Raw genomic sequence first — 19,455 nt, 5'->3', positions numbered from 1 at the left:
GAAATTGTTGATAGTAAACAAAGTTTTATTTGTCATAAAGCACCACAGAGTATAAATAAGAACAATGTGTAGCAACAGGAAACTTTACAAACGAGTTGAAAATTCATCTTAGAAACAGACAGTTATAGCTCTGATTTTGATAGCCTCAAATAAAACCGCCTCAAATAATAAATCCAATAAATACAAAAGTTTTGACTTATCTTTACGCTTGTATCTACAATAAGGTCCAGACTGTGAAAGTGAAAATTAACATTTCGTCAGGAATGGAATTGAAGTAGACTGATGGAAAATGTGAAATGTTGAAAAGTTTTCATTTGTAATTCTTAATACACAAGAACAAGACTGATATAAAGAAAGATTGAGATTGATGACATCGCTATCCAATCCTTTATTTCCTTCTAGTACAAAACCAAGAAGTACAGAGCTAACCCCTTACTCTTTAACCCTGTGCATAAACTTCCTGAAAACACAATCCACTAATAAGGAGGCGAGACAAAGTTTATACCCCTGCCCCTCACATACACACATGCCCAATTTTAATTCAATCCCTTTCCCATAGCCCTAGATACTTACTGCTAACTTGTAGATCTGATTCAAGCAACATGGTGACAATCCCATCTAGACTACCAGAGGGCTTGCTTACACCTATCTGATCCATTCAAATCTACAAAGGGCCATCAAAAAGCATCTATGAGATTAGGCAACATACTCCTTAGTAACCATATCATTGCTGATAGACTATTGACTATTGACACCCTCTCAACGACCCCTTTAGTAACCGTATCCCTGGTGATAAGCGTCCTGGTAACCGTCGTAGCCATTGTGATGGTATCCATAGCCCCCGTACTCGTCTTCGGGGCAGCGCATGCCCAGTGACTGCTGGATGGCCATCTCCTGCCTGCGGAGCTGCATGGAGTCCACCAGGTCGTAGATGTTGGCCATGGACCACATGGGGCTCGGGTACCACGACTTGACGTTGCCATCCTTTCCCACCAGCAGCATGGAGAAGTATTCTGGGCTGATCTGGAAGTAGTTGCGGATGTCTTTGACCAAGGCGGCCGAGAGGCCCTCACGTTCCACCGTGGCGCTGCCTGAAAGGGGGAGAGAGAGATGGAGAGAGTCCGTCAATAGGCTTTGGTGTGTTTGTTATCTTTGACTTAAAAGAGGCATTCTCGCTCCATGGCCAAGCTGCCTCTCTAGAGCTAGAAAGGATTAGCTTGTGTTAATACTGCTATGGAAGAATTTAATTTCATATTATCCATTTAATGTGAAAGTGTTTGTGGATTCATTTCGTTGTCTTTTGAAGGTTCCGCTAAATTCAGCGCCTCTGCTCCAGCCCAGTCATCTTCCCCTGCAAAACTACCCCTTCACTCAAGGAAAGCATTGACGGGTATTCCGGGTCCGTTTGGCTAAAAGAGACCTTTATTTAGCTCGCAAACAGCTCTTTGTTCAGTAGTGCTTAAAAATACCAAATCCATTATGTAAAGCCTAGAATGTTGCCTGCAATTATGTCACACATCATGATATGCAAGTACAATTTTTACCTGACCATTTTATTAGATGACCTGCAAAAAAAAAAAAATGTTTTGAATGCAGTAAGGAATTACAATCTTCAGAGAATGTTTTTATAACGTATCTGCAGATAATCGTTATCGGGAGCTCAAAACCCAGTAGTAACAGTATGTAAATAAGGGAGCCAATTGAATGGCTCTCACAGATGCGAGTCGGTTCCCGACGTTCACCAAAACGATCAGTTCAAAAAGAGCTGTTTGTTCGCGAACGACCCATCACTAAAGGAAAAGTCCACAAGAAAACTATTTGGCAGGCTAGAGAAATTAAAGGGAGGGTTTACATATCTCCTCCCTAACACTCCGGCCACAGGAGCTGTCTGCGTGCTTGTGCAGCAGTCAGGTGTGTATGGATGGAGGGCCGTGTGTGTGGTGTAGGCAGCAGCATCAGCAAGTTTTTGGGGGTTGGGTCCCCTACCACAGAGGAGACATCAAACAGGTAGCATGGGGAGAATACAGGAGACGCAGCTGGGCGATAGGGACTTGGACTGGGGGAGACAGCAGGAGTTAGGGCTGAGGCTGGCCTACTTGCCTGCTGTGTCAATAAAACAACATCCGAAATTCAACATTGTGGCTGTATGAACTGAAGATTAAACTAAACATAACACATACAGCCCCATTGACCTTCCACTTGTCTTGTTTTGTTTGGTTTAATCTTCATACAGCCATTTCCCATATGCAGTTTGATACAGTTGATGTCGGAAGTTTACATACACTTAGGTTGGAGTCATTCAAACTCCTTTTTCAACCACTCCACAAATTTCTTGTTAACAAAATATAGTTTTGGCAAGTCGGTTAGGACATCTACTTTGTGCATGACAAGTAATTTTTCCAATAATTGTTTAAAGACAGATTATTTCACAACTCACTGTATCACAATTCCAGTGGGTCAGAAGTTTACATACACTAAATTGACTGTGCCTTTAAACAGTTTGGAAAATTCCAGAAAATTATGTCATGGCTTTAGAAGCTTCTTGACATCATTTGAGTCAATTGGAGGTGTACCTGTAGATGTATTTCAAGGCCTACCTTTAAACTCAGTGCCTCTTTGCTTGACATCATGGGAAAATCAAAAGAAATCAGCCAAGACCTCAGAAAAAAAATTGTAGACCTCCACAAGTCTGGTTCATCCTTGGGAGCAATTTCCAAATGCCTGAAGGTACCACATTCATCTGTACAAACAATAGTACGCAAGTATAAACACCATGGGACCACGCAGCCGTCATACCGCTCAGGAAGGAGACGCGTTCTGTCCCCTAGAGATTAACGTACTTTGGTGCGAAAAGTGCAAAGGACCTTATGAAGATGCTGGAGGAAACAGGTACAAAAGTATCTACAGTGGGGGAAAAAAGTATTTAGTCAGCCACCAATTGTGCAAGTTCTCCCATGTAAAAAGATGAGAGAGGCCTGTAATTTTCATCATAGGTACACTTCAACTATGACAGACAAAATGAGAAAAAAATCCAGAAAATCACATTGTAGGATTTTTAATGAATTGATTTGCAAATTATGGTGGAAAATAAGTATTTGGTCAATAACTAAAGTTTATCTCAATACTTTGTTATATACCCTTTATTGGTAATGATAGAGGTAAAACGTTTTCTGTAAGTCTTCACAATGTTTTCACACACTGTTGCTGGCATTTTGGCCCATTCCTCCATGCAGATCTCCTCTAGAGCAGTGATCTTTTCGGGCTGTTGCTGGGCAACACGGACTTTCAACTCCCTCCAAAGATTTTCTATGGGGTTGAGATCTGGAGACTGGCTAGGCCACTCCAGGACCTTGAAATGCTTCTTACGAAGCCACTCCTTTATTGCCCGGGCGGTGTGTTTGGGATCATTGTCATGCTGAAAGACCAAGCTACGTTTTATCTTCAATTTCACTCAAAATCTCACGATACATGGCCCCATTCATTCTTTCCTTTACACGGATCAGTCGTCCTGGTCTTTTTGCAGAAAAACAGCCCCAAAGCATGATGTTTCCACCCCCATGCTTCACAGTAGGTATGGTGTTCTTTGGATGCAACTCTGCATTTTTTGTCCTCCAAACACGACGAGTTGAGTTTTAACCAAAAAGTTCTATTTTGGTTTCATCTGACCATATGACATTCTCCCAATCTTCTTCTGGATCATCCAAATGCTCTCTAGCAAACTTCAGACGGGCCTGGACATATACTGGCTTAAGCAGGGGGACACGTCTGGCACTGCAGGATTTGAGTCCCTGGCGGCGTAGTGTGTTACTGATGGTAGGCTTTGTTACTGATGGTAGGCTTTGGTCCCAGATCTTTGCAGGTCATTCACTGTGGTTCTGGGATTTTTGCTCACCGTTCTTGTGATAATTTTGACCCCACGGGGTGAGATCTTGCGTGGAGCCCCAGATCGAGGGAGATTATCAGTGGTCTTGTATGTCTTCCATTTCCTAATAATTGCTCCCACAGTTGATTTCTTCAAACCAAGCTGCTTACCTATTGCAGATTCAGTCTTCCCAGCCTGGTGCAGGTCTACAATTTTGTTTCTGGTGTCCTTTGACAGCTCTTTGGTCTTGGCAATAGTGGAGTTTGGAGTGTGACTGTTTGAGGTTGTGGACAGGTGTCTTTTATACTGATAACAAGTTCAAACAGGTGCCATTAATACAGGTAACGAGTGGAGGACAGAGGAGCCTCTTAAAGAAGAAGTTACAGGTCTGTGAGAGCCAGAAATCTTGCTTGTTTGTAGGTGACCAAATACTTATTTTCCACCATAATTTGCAAATAAATTCATTAAAAATCCTACAATGTGATTTTCTGGATTTTTTCTCCTAATTTTGTCTGTCATAGTTGTACCTATGATGAAAATTACAGGCCTCTCTCATCTTTTTAAGTGGGAGAACTTGCACAATTGGTGGCTGACTAAATACTTTTTTGCCCCACTGTATATCCACAGTAAAACAAGTCCTAAATCGACATAACCTAAAAGGCCGCTCAGCAAGGAAGAATCCACTGCTCCAAAACTGCCGTAAAAAAGCCAGACTACGGTTTGCAACTGCACATGGGGACAAAGATAGTACTTTTTGGAGAAATGTCCTCTGGTCTGATGAAACAAAAATAGAACTGTTTGGCCATAATGACCATCGTTATGTTTGGAGGAAATAGGGGGAGGCTTGCAAGCCAAAGTACATCATCCCAACCGTGAAGCACGGGGGTGGCAGCTTAAGGATAACAAAGTCAAGGTATTGGAGTGGCCATCACAAAGCCCTGACCTTAATCCTATAGAAAATTGAAAAAGCGTGTGCAAGCAAGGAGGCCTACAAACCTGACTCAGTTACACCAGCTCTGTCAGGAGGAATCGGCCAAAATTCACCCAACTTATTGTGGGAAGCTTGTGGAAGGCTACCTAAAACGTTTGACCCAAGTTAAACTATTTAAAGGCACAGGCAATTCTACCAAATACTAATTGAGTGTATGTAAACTTCTGACCCACTGGGAATGTGATGAAAGAAATAAAAGCTGAAATAAATAATTCTCTCTACTATTATTCTGACATTTCACATTCTTAAAATAAAGTGGTGACCCTAACTGACCTAAGACAGGAAATTGTTACTGGGATTAAATGTCAGGAATTGTGAAAAACTGAGTTTAAATGTATTTGGCTAAGGTGTATGTAAACTTCCGACTTCAACTGTACATATAGGTGGTGTGGAGACAACAGGGTTCTTACCGTTGATTGGATAGAGCTCTAGGACTCCTCCCTGGTCCACTGCCTCCATGCCAACCAGCTTCAGGATGGAGATGTGTCTCAGGCCTGGGTCACCATGGAAACCACCACCACATAGATGAAAAAACAGCAGAGAGGACATAATAGCGCATTAGAACAACAAAATACTATTTGCATTGCCCACCCCTTCTTTTTCGCCTCTGCTACTCTCAGTTATTATCTATGCATAGTCACTTGAATAACTCTACCTACATGTACATATTACCTCGACTAACCGGTGCCCCCTCACAATGACTCTGTACCGTTACCCCTGTATATAGTCTCGCTATTGCTATTTTACTGCTGCTCTTTAATTACTTGTTCCTTTAAAAAAAAAATCTTATTCGTATTTTTAAACTGCATTGTTGGTTAGGGGCTTGTAAGTGAGCATTTTACTTTAAGGTCTACTACACCTGTTGTATTCGGCACATGTGCCTAGTACAATTTGATTTGATTAGTTTAGAAAAATGTATGTTATTTATCTTTGTGTAGTCTAAGATTAATCAACCAATCAATATACATGCAAAAACACAGATATTGAAATAAACAATTCTGAAAATCAATCTGCAATAGAGCATGCTGGGAAATATGATAATGGTGTGCATGGTTTTGAGTGTTTCACTCTACACAGAGTATTGACACACTCACAATCAACTCTGGTTATTAACACCAATACTGAAGTTCTCGTGCACCACTGATTGTTCGTTTTTTTAAATCGCTTTGGTGCTATTTTCATGTGGTGATTTTTCAAAACTCTTAGTACAAAACTCCAAACTGGTAACACAGCCAGTCTTACATTCAAAACCTTTCACTGTGCATTCATTTTGTTTGCAGGCATGTTTCACCACACACCGGAAATATAATGAGTACATTGGTTGAATCACCAAAACACAACATAATGACATCTTCTCAATGTAGTTATTTGACCAACCAGTTAACCCAGTAGCAACACATTTAAGACCCATGTTTCAAAATGTCCCTTTGAATGTAGTATGCTAAAGAACATTCAATTACAGTACATTACACTGTTTTCACATTAGGCAATACACTTGCACTACCCATAATATTTGACTCAACATCAAATGTCCATAATTTCCATCTTATGTGTGATGAAAGGTGTGATCATTGAATACATCTTTCAAAATGTAATCAAATGAAAGAAACAATGTTTAGCCAGTATAAACTAATACTTGCTAAACATTGTTTCTTTCATTTGATTACATTTTGAAATCAAGCCTGTCTTGAACATTTGGCCATAGGTTGTTATCGAAATCCCAGTAAATATCATTGTTGGTTAAGGGCTTGTAAGTAAGCCCTTACAGACCCTTATAAGAATTTCACGGTAAGGTCTACACTTGTTGTATTCGGCGCATGTGACAAATAAAGTTAGATTTGATTTGTTCATGCATCCCGGAAAAACGTTTTTGCATGGTCATTCCTAGCCTGACATACAGTACCAGTCAAAAGTTTGGACACACTGTTACGCCCGCGTGGTAAGCGTTCATCTTTCTTTATTTTGATGAACACCAAAAAAATAAAAAATAGATATACAAACGTAAAGTTCTGCAGGCTATACAGCAACTAACAAAATCATCATCCCACAACTGAAGGTGGGAAAAAGGACTGCCTAAGTATGATCCCCAATCAGAGACAACGATAAACAGCTGCCTCTGATTGGGAACCACACTAGGCCAACAAAGAAATAGAAACATAGATTTGCCCACCCAAGTCACACCCTGACCTATCCAAATAGAGAATAAAAAAGGCTGTCTAAGGTCAGGGCGTGACACACACCTACTCATTCAAGGGTTTTTCTTTATTTTTTATATTTTCTACATTGTAGAATAATAGTGAAGACATCAAAACTATGAAATAACACATAACCCCCCCCACCTAAAATCCTATCTGACTGTATGGCCTTTCTCTTGCTCTTTTTGTTAGTATTATCTTTTACCAGATCTAATGTGTTATATTCTCCCTCATCAATTGTGTGGGTGCGTGTCTCTGTCCCTGAATGCGTATGCACATGTCTGCGAGAAACAATTATAATGGTCCTCCTCAATCTCAGTGACTGCCAACACTTTTATTATGACTACTAAAGTATATGTGTTTACCTATCAATCTAAAATGAAACAAATGGATAGAGAGCCTAATGTTCTTCTATATGAGATCAGGTCTGAGTGGAGGTTGTTGTAAATCTAATATGATTTACACAAACGTTGAACCACAGGGAGCACTGTGTGTGTGTGTGTGTGTGTGTGTGTGTGTGTGTGTGTGTGTGTGTGTGTGTGTGTGTGTGTGTGTGTGTGTGTGTGTGTGTGTATGTGTGTGTGTGTGTGTAACAACCCCTAGGCACTAGACTAGTCACTTCCTGTAGATGGGATAAATATTGTTTAAGGAATATGATAATAACTCAACAATTCCTTCTTATACTCACCCAGGTTGCAGGCTTGGCTGGTCAGTGCATAGAGTTGCTGCTGATAGGCCCATTCCTCATCGTTGGGGGCGGAGATTACAAACAGGCGACGCCTCCAACGGAACCTGAGAACCCAAAGACGGAACTAGGATGAAAGATGTAGGAAGATTATACAGTCATGTCATCAACCAAGTCACTTTCTGTCCAAACTCCAGACCCTTTGGCTCACTGTCATCAGACTGGAATTTAGTCTCTATTGCAACAAACCACAGTCAATAGTCAATCAATCCAAGACAATGTGTTAACGTAGAGTACTAGAAATACAGGCTTGCGCATGCTGTCCACCATCAGAGCCAAGTTTAGCTCATAAAGAACTGTTGAATTTGTGGTGCAGGTGATTTAGTGTGAATATTCATGTTGACTACAAATTCTGACCACAGCCTCCTCAACAAGACCCCTGCCTGGCTTGAGACAATGTTCTCACTGGCTATGAGCTAATGACTGTTTAAAATTCCAGACGCTGCCACAGCCATCAGCAAGAGTAACGTGCACACACACTACCTGGAGAGGAAGTTCTCCAGTGATCTGGGTTTGTCCTCCTTCTTGCAGACAACTCCGTCTCTCTTCTGCTGTTCCATCTCTCTGATGCGAGAGGAGAAGGTGTCGATGTAATCAAACACAGCCTTCATGGCGATCGGGACCTCGTAGGATTGCTGTTAGAGGGACAAACACACATCATCAAAACAAAAAGTGTTGTGAGTGTTATATCGGATTCTAGTGGGGTTAACACCAGTGGGATTGAAATCGACACCGCCTGCAGTGAATAAATGGGATTGAAATTGACACCACCTGTGGTTAATAAATGAAGTGTTAACCAGTGTTGTCACTCGACTGTTGAGTTCATTTCCGTTAATTCTCTCAGAGTGAAAGAGACATGGGACATTATATCTCCCAGCATGCTTTTTTGCAGGTTGCTTTTTAGAATAGTTTTAATGTCTATGTTTCTGCATGCACAATGATTGATTCATTGATCTTATACTACACAAAGATAAATAACATAAATGTTTCTAAGCAAATCCAATCTGTAAGTGGTTGGATTTATTTAACCCATTATTGAGATGGTTTAGGTAGTCTCATTGATCAACCTTTCCTACCATGGCAGTAATTTTAACTGCTGGTTGCGGGGGATTAAAAGTTCAAATTCTTCAATAGTCTATGGCTGGATTTGAATAGGAATTATGTAACACTTTGGAAGCCAGCATAATATGACTTGTTGATATGGCCAGCAAACCAGGAGTTTCAGACAACTGTGTTAGAGTGAAACTTGAATGTTGAAGTATGGTATAGTCAAAAAAGTCATTTATTGTGATAAATAATTACATTTTGATGATAAAATATACATTTAGGCGAATGCAACAATCATGTCTCTGTCACTAGCAAACACATTCATGGGTGGTACAGGTACCTCTAAAATGAACTTGAGTGGCACCCTTGAAAATAAATATGCAAATAAGGCTTTACACCCTACAGTGTTAAAAGAACAACAAAAAATTGTTACGGTAACACCACAGGTGTTAATGCCCTAACACTGAGGAAGTGTAACAGCATCTGCCCTAATAAAGTGTTAATTTAAGTCCAAATTTGCAACACCCATGGTGTTAGGGACCCAACACTCTTGGGGTGTTAGTTCATCAACACTTCGAAAAGTGTTAGTCATATACACACTAAGAAAGTGTTGCATTTAACACTGTGGGCATTAAAATTCTGATCTCAAATTTGCTCAGTTCAGAATGTGATATTCCCCAATGCAGCATTACACACTCACAGAAGCACAGGCACACACACTTTCTAATGGATCAGGTGAGGGTCTGCTGCCATGGATACAGTCTCCCTCATTGTTTTTCTCATTCCCTGTCACTCCTCTCTCTCTCTCTCTCTCTCTCTCTCTCTCTCTCTCTCTCTCCCTCCCTCCCTCCATGTGCCCTGTAATGTTAATAGAATTTCCTGTCTGTACTGACAGCATTAGAGGGTTGCTTGCACACTGGCGTCTTTGTTTAATCCGTCTGAAAACAGCCTGGTGGTTTACACACACACACACACACACACACACACACACACACACACACACACACACACACACACACACACACACACACACAAACACAGCTGTTGGGAGAACGTCATGTCTGAATTAAACCAGTGTTTAATCACGGCAGGATGTTTACAGTATGGCGAAGGCAGGTCAGGCAACATGAGTCTATGTCTAATTGGCCAAACAGAGAGGTTAGGTGTTTGTGCTCCATTTAGCTCACTTGGCAAAATGGTTGGGTTGAGTTGTAGACTTTAGTTCTAAACGGAATGGTCCAAAAAGTGCGGACTCCGACAATCCGGTGTGCCAGATTGCAAAATAATGCACGCCTAGTAAGACAGAGAAAAAAAGAGAGAGAGAGAAAGAGAGAGAGAGACAAAACCCACCTTGGCTCTCATGTCAGTGTCAGTGAGAACCATGTAGAAGTCGTTAAATGTCATATAAAACTCCTTCCTGAGCTCTGTGATCAGATCCTGGTTCACAAGGTCCTCCTGACGAAGACCCGTCATAGGCTTGTCGTTCTCTGGGAGGGGAAGAGAAAGAGAAGGGAAAGAAGAGAGCGAGAGAAAATTGAGAAACAGACAACCAATTAAAATGTTGTTTAGTACAATTTAACAGACTCCTGTCCAGAGCAACTTACAATAATGAGTGCATTTTCAGATAAGGAAGCTAAAACAACTGCATAGTACAACCAGAGTCATGGGGAAACAGGGATTGGACATCCCACTTCCTACCAGAGACTGAATGGGTTGACACATGACTGACGACCAGAAGGCGTGTTTCTCTCATAATATTTAGGAGAGGTGTAGTCGTGGCCTTATTAGTTGTTATTGGTTACACCTATCCCTGTCTCTTCAGTTCTGCAAACATAGAGGTAGGGTAAGGAGGGGACTACTGGGGGAATCGACGGTTGATTTTGGGCGAGCGTCTGTTTGAGGTAAAATAGATCTACCACCCAAAAGGAGGGCAATGGTGTGTTTACTCTAGGCTTACTGCTTCCTCTGAGGACACACACACACACACACACACACACACACACACACACACACACACACACACACACACACACACACACACACACACACTGAGGCCATCTCTATTACCAAACATTGGCAATAATCTGTATCAAACAGAGTGAGAGGGAGATGGCTGAGGAGGAAGAAGCCAATCTAGATCGTTTGTCTTATTTTTATTTCCTTTAACTCTTTGGAATGTCTCACTCCCTTTCAACATGGATAGTCCTTAAAAAAAAAAAAACATTCAATCATAATTTTCTCCTGATTCCCGAATGCTTGTTGAGGCAGACCGGATTGCATCTCAGACTGCATTCCAGATCTCGCTCTGTTTTCCTTTGTTTTGATTGGAATCCCACCCCAAAGACCACAGCTGTCTTCAACATGAGGGTAATGACAGAGGCCATTTGTTGACTTACTGTATGTTTTGACTGGAAACCCATCAGTCTCCACAACAAGGATTTTTTTATAAAACCCAATGTTTCCTGATGTGATTGAGAGGATAAGGACTCCACATGTCTGCTGTGTACTATAAAGAGAACTGGTCACCTTTTGAAAGCATACAGCAATATACATGAAGATGCTTTCAATCCACAACCATCCTCCTTTCTACAGAAAACAACCTTGGAAGCCTGTGGGAACAACCTTGTACCTTGGGTACAACCTTGTACCTTGGAAGTTGTGGGAACGTATGTGGGAACGTATGTTTTTGGTTTTCCATTGGTACTGAGAATGAAGCCATAAGTTTCCTGACTTTTTAGGATGCAAGGAGGTTCTGAGAACGTTTCACTATGGTTCCCTGAAAGTTTTCTTGAGAAGTTTTCTTAACATTCTGATGACGAAAATGATTAGTTATTTGAAGGTAATTAAATAACGTTCTGAGAACATGTTTCCATAAGACTTTTAATAACACTGCTAGCTTAATTTGCGTTAACTGTTCTGAACTCCAAGCACAGCTAGGACACATGGAAATTAATTAACTTAGGCATTAATCATGCATACCCATTTATTTTTTATTGTATCAAAGCCTCAGTGAGATACAAACCTACAATCGTCTGTTCTCTATTCATGGAAATAGTCCACTGCGCCACCAGGATGGAGCTAGCATGCCATGTTTCTTTTAACTGATACAAAGCTGTTCATTTTTGTCTATTCAAACGGAAACAATTTCAAAGGAAACAAGCACTCATTAAGATCAGGTGTGGCCAATAAGTGGGTGCGGCAAACACACCTGGAAACACTTAACAAGATACACCGAGGATAGAGAGAGTTTTGTTGACACTTAGAACGGAATGTACAGGTATATGTTTTTAAATAACATTCTTAGAATGTTCTTAGAAAGTTACTAATGTTTTTTATGGAAAGTTTTCTTTAAATAGAACCACGAGGAAACCTGCAGAAAAAGTTATGCTGAAGTACTGAAATTCACATAGAAGCACGTTGTTTCTTAACCTTCTTTAAACAATTTGAAAACATTCATTTAAATAGAACCATGAGGAAACCTTATGCTGAAGTACTGAAATTCCCACCTAAGATACATGGTTCTCAGAACGTTATGTGCAATCTGGGTATCCTGCACCATTCCCAGAACATTGTGCGAAGGTTGTCTGCAAAATAACTATCGGATAACCCATAACCCCACTCCAAGAAACAAATGGTTCTTGAACATTATGTGCTAGCTGGGACTGTAGCTACGGCTTACACAGCCCACAGCCCTTAATCACAGCACCCTGTACGTACGTACGTACGTACGTACGTACACACACACACACACACACACACACACACACACACACACAAATGTCTGCATTACACTCAAAGGTAAGGATGATGTCATCCAACACAGGGAACCTTTTTCCAGCATACAGCTGTGAAAGGACCATTTACACACGGACACACACACACCCACACGAACACACACACACACGCTCACCCGCACGAACACACATTAACCCTTGGAGCGATGCTCGGAACATAAGACTAACCACCGTCCGGTTCATAACATGGGTGTGTGTGACATCACCTCAAATCACTTTCTGGCATTCCGTCTGTGGAACATGTCGCTGTGTAGAATCAGAGAGAATAATAAAGTTTTATACAGTAGGGCTGTGTCCTGACATTAACACATCCTAACTATAGGCTGGAGGCAAGATTCAAATCTCCATAAAACTACAAATATTGTCGCTTGCCAAGCCCAATTTACAACGCAAATCTCATAAGACGCATTTGTAATCTTGAGCCATCTGAATCAGTAGCTTTGAAGAAAGTCAACAAAAAGGAGACTCTAATTCATCTTGAAGATAAGCCATGTAAGCTAACCCAAGACACATGAGTGTGTGTGTGTGTGTGTGTGTGTGTGTGTGTGTGTGTGTGTGTGTGTGTGTGTGTGTGTGTGTGTGTGTGTGTGTGAGAGAGAGAGGTGACCTAACTCTCTAGCTTACACATTAGCTGCAGAGGAAGCAGACTTCCCCCTTTTCACCAATGATAAACTAGGAAGGTATTCAGCCGGGATCGCCCCACACCACACATACACACTGGCGGACTTACCATTAGGCAGAAGAGGCAATTGCCTCAGGTCTCACATTATCAAGGGGCCTCATGACCTGGGCATAAAAAATAAAAATAAATATATATATACACATATTACAATAGTTTCTCTGCTTGAGGCCCCCCTCATGCTCCGCTCGAGGCATAATACATAAATAATAATAAAATTCCCCTTCAAAAGCTGTCTGTTTAAGCTAGAGATATGCATGGATCTTAATCCACTGCAAACGCCGATGTCTGACTTCCGCATCGGTGGTGGAAGGTGGCAAAGCTACAGAGGTGTTTCTCTGTAGCTTTTTCTCATGAAAACGGCTGTAGTGATCAAACGGTTTAGCCAATAAATTATTATGCCCCCTCTATGGAAAGGTGAGACTCTCACAAACACAAAGCCCCCCCCCTCCGATCCGTGTGGTCACATGCGCGAAGCACTCATGGCGAAGCAGTGAAAGCCTTTGTGCACCATTAACTTTCATGTCTGGGACTCAGGAGGCTTTGTCATTGTGTCTCACCAAAATGTCATTGCAATGGTAGTGTCATCCTGTTCACAGTGTTATTGTTCGAGCCTCTCTTATTGTTTGCTGCAGACTCACTCCAGACACCTGCTAGCCTTCTGTTCTATCAGAGGAGTTTAGGATAGCAGGGGTAAAATCAGGACAGGGCAGTAACAGCAATACAGGACACCTACTGTAACTTAAGGGCTCAATTCAATCCGTATCGCCGAAGTTCAGCGCTATAGCGCGTTTGAAATCTAAAGGCAATGTTCCCACGTTCGCGGAGACTGCATTTACAGCTGAATCAGAAATGACCTTTCAATTTCAAGTGTACTATAGCTGATGCGGACTGTTCTGTCCTGTACAGGCTACGTGTCGTAACAATAATAAAACATTACATTTATATAGAGTTTTCAAGGACCCAAAGTCACTTAAACTTTTCCTTTCCTGCAATAGTGTGTTAGTAGAGATGTGTACATACCCAGCTGGTAGTGATCTATCTTCATTGTAGAGTTGACAGAGCCAAAGATGGTGATGATGGAGACTTTCCTGATGGCCATCTCACACACCGTCTCCAGGTACTCATCCCTCTGTTGCACATACATCGTGCTCTCCTCACTGGGGGCTGTTATGATCTGGAGACACACACACAGAAAGAGACTGGGTTAGACTGTGTTACACACACTCACACACACACTGCGGTGGCGATTGTGTTTATAATAGACAGCGGGGGAGGGAGAGGATGGGGGACTGATTTTACTACCCTGCCCTCGGCAACACTCCGGTGATAAGAATCCAGACAGGCTGCAAAACACTGGTTCTTACCACAAGTCGTCTCCTGTTCTCAAAGTAGTCCAGGAAGGATGCCAGGGAACCCTTAGGAGGCGGAGGCTTCTTGGTGGGTTTGTGGTACGCCTCTTTCTCGTGATTCTTCAACGCCTTCTTTCCGTTCTTCTTCCCGTTGTTTTTTCCCTCCTTCCCCACCTTCGCTCCTCTCCTCTCTGCCTTGTCCCTCTTGGTGGCCTTTTCTGGTTTGCTGTTCTTTTTCTTCTTCTTCTCAGTATTGTCGTGTTTTCCCTTGCCCCTCTTGGTTGGGCTGACCTCTGTGTTGACCTCTGTCTCTGGGTTGCTGGAGGTGGGCCGGCTTGATTCATAATTCTCCTCATACTCATTATTCAACACCTGGAGAGGAGAGAGGAGAAGAGGAGAGGAGGGAAGAGAAAAGGAGAGGGGAGGGAAGAGAAAAGGAGAGGATAGGAGAGAAGAGGACTTTATTGATCTCCAAAATCAAGCCTGGTGCAACAAAAGCAACAGAGAACAACATACAGCAACATTCTGTCTCAACATCAATGTAATAAGTGAAATGTAATGAGTAAACTTTTTGGGGGAGGCAGGGTAGCCTAGTGGTTAGAGCGTTGGCCTAGTAACCAAAAGGTTGCAAGTTCAAATCCCCGAGCTGACAAATCTGTCGCTCTACCCCTGAACAGGCAGTTAACCCACTGTTCATAAGCCATCATTGAAAATAATAATTTGTTCTTAACTGACTTGCCTAGTTAAATAAAGGTAAAATAAAAAAAACGGCATACCTTCCCATGCTTCCTTTTGGTGGGTATCACTCCGGCCGGCTTACGGCTGTCCTTCCCCTCCTTGTCTGTTCGGTTGTCCCCAGACGTGGTGGTCTTGGGTGGGTACCTCGCCCTGTCTCTCCCCTTGTCTCTGCGGTTATAGGGCTCAGGCGTGGTCCTAGGGGCAGGCAGCCAATGAGGGGTGGTTTGGGCTTTTGTGGGTCTCTGGGTTCTGGTGGTAGTGGTGGTGGTCTGTCGTGTGGTCACAGGACGTTTAGTTGTGGTTGTTGTGGGCTTTGGTGTGGTTGTTGCTTTCGTTGTTGTCATGGTGGCTTTTGTCGTGGTCGTCGTGGGTCTTGTTGTTATCGAAGTTGTCATTGGCCTCGTTGTCGTTGACCTCGTGGCAATGGTGGTGGTTGTTGTGGGTCTCCTCATTGGCTTCCTCGCAGGCGGCTTCCTCTCTGGGGTCGGGTCTACCTGTCCACCTGTTTCAACTTCCATCCCTGAGTCTCCACCCCTCCCACCCACTTGGCCCTCTACTCCCGCCCCTTTACACTTCTGGACGAATCCCTCCTGTCGGATCTTCTCCAGCTTCCTCATTGGTGCCTGGTCGATGACCTCGTACATGGCCTCCAGCCTGACTGGATAGGGGTACCTCTCCTCCACTTGCAGTGTTTTCCTCAGGAGCACCATACCGAACTTACCTGGACAGGACAGGGTGACAGGTTTAATTTACTGAGTAAAGTAGACTAGCTAATATGGCTTTGGCCACAAGCAACATGCCGAAACAGCACGCTGTAAGCATCCCAAACTTACCTGTAAAGACTCAGATTTATGTTATTGCCCTCACAAATTTATTTTCACTGCTTGTCAGCATAAAACATGCAGTAAACATACAAATAGCCAACTTCACACCAAGTACCCCCATAACCCCCACTCCTAACACCAAGCAGGTGTTGACAGATCTGAATAGCAGGTTCAATCTAGCCCCCCACAGAGATTCTCTCAGATCTGCTAACACTGAAGGAGTAGGGCTAGGGGATGTTTCCAGGTGGGCCAAGCCTACCTTTCTCCAGTTTGAGGAAGGTCATGAGGCGGGGGATAAGCACTTTGTCCAAAGGTTCCTCCATCACCTTCCCCTCGCTGGTGATCCGCCTCACCTTCCCACCCATCTCCCCCTCCTGGTGGAATATCACGATCTGCTGCACGTGCCTCTCTGCCAGCTCGCAGTACACGTCTGGCTTCAGCAGTGTCATCATCAGCCGGTAGTAACCATCTGAGTCATGTGGAGCAGAAATCACCAGGACTCGGTTTTTCCCTGCAAAGCTTGCCAGGAGGTTAGGCGAGCCTGCGCTGCTTGGCATTCGAGTCTGTCTGGCCCTCGCCCCGGGAGTGCCTTCATCCTGAAGCATGCCAGACTGGAGGGGAGCCATCTTCCCAGCTACCCTCCTCCCTGCTGCCCTTGCCAGCGCTCCACCTCTCCTGCCCTGTCCAGACCCAGTCCTGGGCTGAAGAACAGAGACCTGGTCCGCCTGCATGTCCTCGTCGAGCCTGGCGCTGATCCCGGAGGGCACGGAGGGGGAGCCGGGTCCTGGGCGGGTTCCTCCCACGCCGACAGTGCGCTCTCTGCCGGCTGCGCCGAGCTGCAGACGCCCGGTATTGAGCTTGGTGCGTTGGCGCAAAGGAAACCGTCTGAGGTGGGCCTGTTTGTCGGCGTGTCCTGCCCACGCTAGCAGACACAGCAGGGACAGACCCAGGACAAACTCTCCCCGCATTATTGTAAACTGTTAGTTACAATAAACAACAAGAAAGAGAGAAGAATATCCAATAGTGGACATGGGACCTGTGTGCGTCTTTAGAGCATTTATGTTCAATAAATAAGAAATAAAGTCCAGCGCAGTAAAAAAAAAAAACAGAGTGCAAGAGAGAGGCCAACACTTTATTATTGTGTTTTAAAGCATGCCTTTACTTTTTGCAGTGGAACACCAGCCAAACCCCACTTCACCAGCCTGCGATCAACCTGAGAGAAGCGTGAAAACGCAGACAGGAAAACTCACCAGAGAGGTTCTAAAATATCCAAACCAGGCACCAATTGACGGAGTCAGCAATTCCTGAAAAACATTCGTGGTATTTAGAAACCGTTAATCCAAACTTCCAATTTCAGTTCTCAAAATAACCACACAAATTAGGAAAATACGCAGACTTTGCCAATTCTGGAAAAAAATGTCATACCATTTATAAACTCCGAGTGTACGCGACATTTTAACATCCACAAGTAAACAGATATACAGCACGGTCTCGAAAACAAATCCGTGTTATTTTATTCTCGGACCTGACCATTATTTAAAAATATAGCTTTTCCAACTATCAAAGTAATCCAACTTAAAAGCAATGCGTTTTACGCATAGCAAACCTAGTCCGATTTCAAGAGGAAAACCTGCACAGAGTGGCTCTTCTGTATGGGAAATGCGTCTCCCTCTTCTTTCTCCCGACTCCCCAACTTAAACTACAGAAGCTAGTAATGTCGACACCTTTAAGCCTGCCCTGCCTCAGACTCTCCTCGCTGGCGCAGTGGCGCTATACCAGCCTGGTCTCATAGACTAGACGTAACATAGTAAATGTAAATCTAGGAGACAAACATTTGTGTAACATCAAGACAAATCAAATCAAATTGTATTAGTCACATGCGCCAGATACAACAGTTGTAGATCTTACAGTGAAATGCTTACTTATGAGCCCATAACCAACAATGCAGTAAAAAAAAAACAAGAAAAGAATAAGAGATGAAAGTAACAAGTAATTTAGAGCAGAAAGTAAAATAACAATAGGGAGACTATATACAGGGGGGTACTGATACAGAGTCAATGTGCGGGGGCACTGCTTAGTTGAGGTAGTATGTACATAGAGTTGTATATAGAGTTATTAAAGTGACTATGCATAGATGACAACAGAGAGTAGCAGTGGTGTAAAGAGGGGGAGGGGGGGTATTGCAAATTGTCTGGGTAGCCATTTGACTAGATGTTCAGGAGCTTATTCTTATTGGAGCTGGAGCTGTTTAGAATGTTTATAGGTGTATGTAGCCAAAATGTATCTATGATCGTACGCTATCCATTTATGTTTTTTGTATGCTATTTTAATATGAGAATTAACCAATGATATCAGGTCACACCCGGCCATGATTACAGACACCTGTGTGTCTTTTTACACTATATAAATGAGTCATCCCGCAGTGTTTGTCATTATACCCTGATGAAGATAGCTTGTCTGTCAAGATAGCTTACTTTTGCATCTGAGCTCCTAGAGTGTGCGGCTCCTTTATTTTTTTAGAAGCCTCTTGGACCTAAACTTGGCGCTCCGGTACCGCTTGCCGTGCGGTAGCAGAGAGAACAGTATATGACTAGGGTGGCTGGAGTTTTTGACAATTTTTAGGGCCTTCCTCTGACACCGCAGTATAGAGGTCCTGGATGGCAGGAAGCTTAGCCCCAGTGGTGTATTGGGCTGTATGCACTACCCTCTGTAGTGCCTTGCGGTCAGAGGCCGAGCATTTGCCATACCAAGCAGTGATGCAACCGGTCAGGATGCTCTCAAAGGTGCAGCTGTAGAACCTTTTGAGGATCTGAGGACCCATGACAAATCTTTTCAGTCTCCTGAGGGGGAATAGGCTTTGTCGTGCCCTCTACATGACTGTGCTCGGACCATGTTAGGTTGTTGGTGATGTGGACACCAAGGAACTTGAAGCTCTCAAACTGCTCCACTGCAGCCCCGTCGATGAGAATGGGGATATGCTCGATCCTCTTTTTCCTGTAATCCACAATCATCTTCTTTGTCTTGAACACGTTGAGGGATAGGTTGTTGTTCTGGCACCCCATGGCCAGGTCTCTGAGCTCCTCCCTATAGGCTGTCTTGTCGTTGTCTGTGATCAGGCCTATCACTGTTGTGTCATCTGCAAATTTGATGATGGTGTTGGAGTCGTGCCTGACCGTGAAGTCATGAGTGAACAGGGAGTACAGGAGGTGACTGAGCATGCACCCCTAA

General features: G+C 43.2%; 1 protein-coding gene across 3 annotated transcripts; it reads right to left on the bottom strand.

The window, feature by feature from the left end:
• Positions 1–7: 7 nt before the first annotated feature.
• On the bottom strand, positions 8–17,965 carry ccdc80 (coiled-coil domain containing 80). 3 transcript variants are annotated; one of them, XR_016490528.1, is made up of 12 exons: positions 17,653–17,943; positions 17,478–17,531; positions 16,487–17,204; positions 15,442–16,124; positions 14,681–15,037; positions 14,337–14,490; positions 13,365–13,420; positions 10,191–10,327; positions 8,277–8,428; positions 7,737–7,840; positions 5,264–5,347; positions 8–1,091 (listed from the first exon to the last, which is right to left on the bottom strand). XR_016490528.1 is itself a non-coding variant. In XM_036958702.2 (11 exons), the coding sequence occupies exons 1-11, from the start codon at positions 17,653–17,655 to the stop codon at positions 772–774; spliced, it is 2,766 nt and encodes a 921-aa protein (XP_036814597.2). In that variant the 5' UTR covers positions 17,656–17,943; the 3' UTR covers positions 8–771. The 3 variants fall into 3 exon arrangements, 2 of the variants coding, with proteins under 2 accessions (XP_036814597.2, XP_090071610.1); XM_036958702.2 differs by lacking the exon at positions 13,365–13,420; XM_090215484.1 differs by lacking the exons at positions 13,365–13,420; positions 16,487–17,204 and having other exon boundaries at positions 17,653–17,965.
• Between the last annotated feature and the right edge of the window lie 1,490 nt (positions 17,966–19,455).

This window comes from Oncorhynchus mykiss, chromosome 22 (assembly GCF_057628025.1).
Source record: "Oncorhynchus mykiss isolate SJ-2025 chromosome 22, ASM5762802v1, whole genome shotgun sequence".
Taxonomy (NCBI): Eukaryota; Metazoa; Chordata; class Actinopteri; order Salmoniformes; family Salmonidae; genus Oncorhynchus; species Oncorhynchus mykiss.
This window is presented reverse-complemented; position numbering and strand designations above follow the sequence as displayed.

Coding starts and splice junctions, on each gene's coding strand:
- ccdc80 (XM_036958702.2), bottom strand. Junction 17,205..17,477: donor GATATTTTAGAACCTCTCTG/GTGAGTTTTCCT, acceptor TGTAACTAACAG/TTTACAATAATGCGGGGAGA. Junction 16,125..16,486: donor CTTCCTCAAACTGGAGAAAG/GTAGGCTTGGCC, acceptor TGTCCTGTCCAG/GTAAGTTCGGTATGGTGCTC.